General features: G+C 33.9%; 1 protein-coding gene across 1 annotated transcript; it reads left to right on the top strand.

Annotated features, from left to right (window-relative positions):
* The first annotated feature begins 565 nt into the window (after nt 1-565).
* LOC128961812 (N-alpha-acetyltransferase 15, NatA auxiliary subunit-like) lies at nt 566-3,153 on the top strand. The gene has a single exon (XM_054308096.1). The coding sequence runs from the start codon at nt 602-604 to the stop codon at nt 3,005-3,007; it is 2,406 nt and encodes an 801-aa protein (XP_054164071.1). The 5' UTR covers nt 566-601; the 3' UTR covers nt 3,008-3,153.
* The last annotated feature ends 578 nt before the right edge of the window (nt 3,154-3,731 follow it).

Consider the following 3,731-nt stretch of genomic DNA (forward strand, 5'->3'; position numbering starts at 1 on the left):
ATGGCATGAGAGAGGAGTGTGTGATATGTATTGAGAAATGCGTTCAAAAAATCTATTCAATTGATTGACTCATTGATTGATTCATATAATTATTATTTAATATTTTAATTGAATTAAACAATTGATTATCTATTTAACAATAGAATTGATGTATCAATGAATCAAATGAATCGATTGCATTGAACCACACATTGAAACACATTTTATATTTATATTTAATATATAGTAATAATAATAATATTACAGTAATTAACATATCGTTGACTGAATCACATGTCGTTTATCGCTAACAACAATACACATAACAATTGATTGATTGATTAAAATTAATTAATTATTATTATAGAAAACATTTTAGTTTATATACTATTAGTAATATTTATGATTTATATATGATTTTATCGATAATTTTAAAACCAAATTGAAAACAATCACATCATCGACGAAGAAGAAGAAGACAATTGCACTGACCATCAAGTTATCCATTGGTTGACACATTAAAACACGTGTTGAAGACTCGAAACAAACTGTCGACAGACAACTGGTCCACATTAGCCTTTAGTGTCCCATTTGGTCGACAATATCATTGATCACCGCAAAGATGTCGCCATCACAGCCATTGCCACCAAAGGAGAACGCGTTGTTCAAGAAGATCCTCAAGTGTTATGAACACAAACAATACAAGAATGGTCTGAAGTTTGCCAAACAGATACTAACGAATCCCAAACACACTGAACACGGAGAGACACTGGCCATGAAAGGACTTACACTCAACTGTTTGGGCCGTAAAGATGAGGCCTATGACTATGTGAGGCGTGGTTTACGCAATGATCTTCAGTCGCACGTGTGTTGGCACGTATATGGTTTGCTTCAAAGGTCAGACCATAAGTACGATGAGGCCATTAAATGTTACCGAAATGCACTCAAATGGGACAAAGACAACATACAGATCTTGCGTGACTTGAGTTTATTGCAGATACAAATGCGTGATCTCGAGGGCTATCGAGACACGAGGTATCAGTTGTTTGCATTGAGACCAACCCAAAGAGCCTCGTGGATCGGCTACTCAATGGCCTATCATTTACTTAAAGATTACGAAATGGCTGCAAAAATATTGGATGAGTTCCGCAAAACAAGTCAATCACAGCAACAGAAAGCGATGCATAACCAAAACAATGCGGCCAACAGTGGCTCCGGTGGTGGCCAGAGAATGCAGAGTGAGTTCTACGAGAACTCGGAATTATTGCTCTATCAGGTGATGATCCTAAAGGAGGCCAACAATTATTCCGAAGCGTTGTCTTATTTGGAGAAAAACGAGTCGGATATTTGTGATAAACTGGCCATAAGTGAGTTTAAAAGTGAATTAATGGTTTCCAACGGGAAATTCAAAGAGGCAAAGAAGTTAATTAAAGATCAGCTCATTGGTCGCAATCCGGAAAACTCAAACTATTATTATCTATTAGAGCGGGCATTGGGTTTAACTGGCGATCACGAGAACGAAAGGCTTAAACTCTATCTCGACTTTCAACGACAATATCCCAGAAGTCAATCGCCATTTCGATTACCACTAAATTTTGTGACAAATCAGAACTTATTTAAAGAAATGATTGACATCTACTTTAGAAAAAGCTTACGAAAAGGACAGCCGGCGTTATTCAAAGATATTAAAAGTATTTATAATAATGAATTGCGAGATAAATCAAATAATAATTATATAACACATAAGTTAATAATAAATAACAAAAGTTTGCCGAAAAAGATTGAGATAATACAGGATTTGATGTTAAGTTATGTACAAAATTTGATAAATTTTGATAGCTTTGACAGCAATGAATCCTCGTGCGGGTCGGAGGCCGTAACGTGTCTTCTATGGGTCTACTATTACTTAGCTCAACATTATGACTATCTCAAAGATTATAAAGAGGCGCTCAAGTATGCTAATATAGCACTGGAACATACACCAACACTCATTGAACTTTATGTGGTTAAAGCCAAGATCCATAAGCACGCCGAAGAAATTGATGAAGCGATTAAATGCATGGATGAGGCACAGAGTCTGGACACCGCCGATAGGTTTCTCAACTCTAAATGCGCCAAATACTTGTTGCGCGGCAACAAAGTTACCGAAGCCGAAGAAATGTGCGCCAAATTTACTCGTGAAGGAGTGCCGGCCAGTGAAAACCTTAATGAAATGCAATGCATGTGGTTTCAGACGGAATCGGCTCTGGCTTACAAACGACAAGAGAAATGGGGTGAAGCGCTCAAGAGATGCATTGAAATTGATAGACATTTTGCTGAGATCAATGAGGATCAGTTCGATTTCCATACTTATTGTATGCGTAAAATGACACTTCGCTCTTACATCGAATTGCTTCGACTCGAAGACGTCCTGAAGTCGCATATCTTTTACTTCAAAGCGGCAAAGATTGCCATTGAAGTGTACTTACGGTTACACGACAAACCACTCGGTGATAATGAAGAGTTGGAAGATAAGAACATATCGAATATGTCGGCTTCGGAACTAAAGAAACTACGGAACAAACAACGAAAGGCCAAACTGAAGGCCGCGACTGCCGAGAAGGAGAAGACAGAAAATGATAAACAGAATCAGCAAAATGACAAAAACTCTGAGAATACCAGTGAACTACATCAGGAAAAGTTGGACACCAAGAAACTCGAACGACCCGAAAGCCCTTTGGCCGAAGCTATCAAGTTCTTGACACCACTTCAGATGTTGTCCAAAGAGAGACTCGAAACACATTTGTTGGCCTTCGAGATATATTATCGCAAGAATAAAGTGATGCTTATGTTACAGTCACTCAAACGGGCGGTCAAAATGACTGATTCCAGTCACCCGACACTTCAGAAACAGTTGCAACAGTTCGGCCAATTGGTTGAAGCAAACAAAGAGCAACTCAATGAATCATTATTACAGGTGTTAGACAAGGAAATGACTAAATTACCAAAAGTGTCCGCCAATACTAATAATAGTAATACTTCTAATTGATAGACAATTAATTATTTGCTAACTTTTTCAGATAAAGTGATTATAATAATTCAATATATTATTTGACTGATATATATTAATATGAGTTTCTATACACAAAATTCTCTTTTTGTTATTATGTTATTATTATAATTAAATTAATTATTAATAGAGTGACTTATAACAAAAACATTTTTGTTGCTTATTTTATTCAATTGAGATGTTTTAGTAATAAAATATAATAAAATTGTAATAATTTAATATACACCAATTTGTAACCATATTTGGTTTTTATTAAATTAAACTAACAAACAAAATCTACAAACAATTTAGTACATAAAACGACAACAACATTAACCCCTTTTAAAATATATTAACTAAATTTACATACTATCTCTACTATACATACAACAAGCCTTTGTATGTAATTGTTTTATACAAATCTATTGATATTATTAAAAATTTGAAACACTAAACTAATTGTAATTTAATAGTACTGTATTAATATATTTATTAAATTGACCAGTAACAAATTAAGGGATTTTATTTAAAGTATTTACTTTTTTTATGTTTTTATAATTTAGATTTTATTTTAAAAACCAAATTTCAAACTTTTTCTGTAGTTTTTATTTTGTGGTAATTTTTATTGTTATGTTTTATTTATTATTAAAATCTGAAATTGTAATGAAATTTGTTTATTATTCTTAAATATACGAAACACATCACTAGATTTAATAATAGTAAA

The sequence above is a fragment of the Oppia nitens genome, unplaced genomic scaffold (assembly GCF_028296485.1).
Source record: "Oppia nitens isolate AA-2021 unplaced genomic scaffold, nextdenovo-longstitch-racon4-pilon3 scaffold5_pilon_pilon_pilon, whole genome shotgun sequence".
In the NCBI taxonomy this organism is placed as follows: Eukaryota; Metazoa; Arthropoda; class Arachnida; order Sarcoptiformes; family Oppiidae; genus Oppia; species Oppia nitens.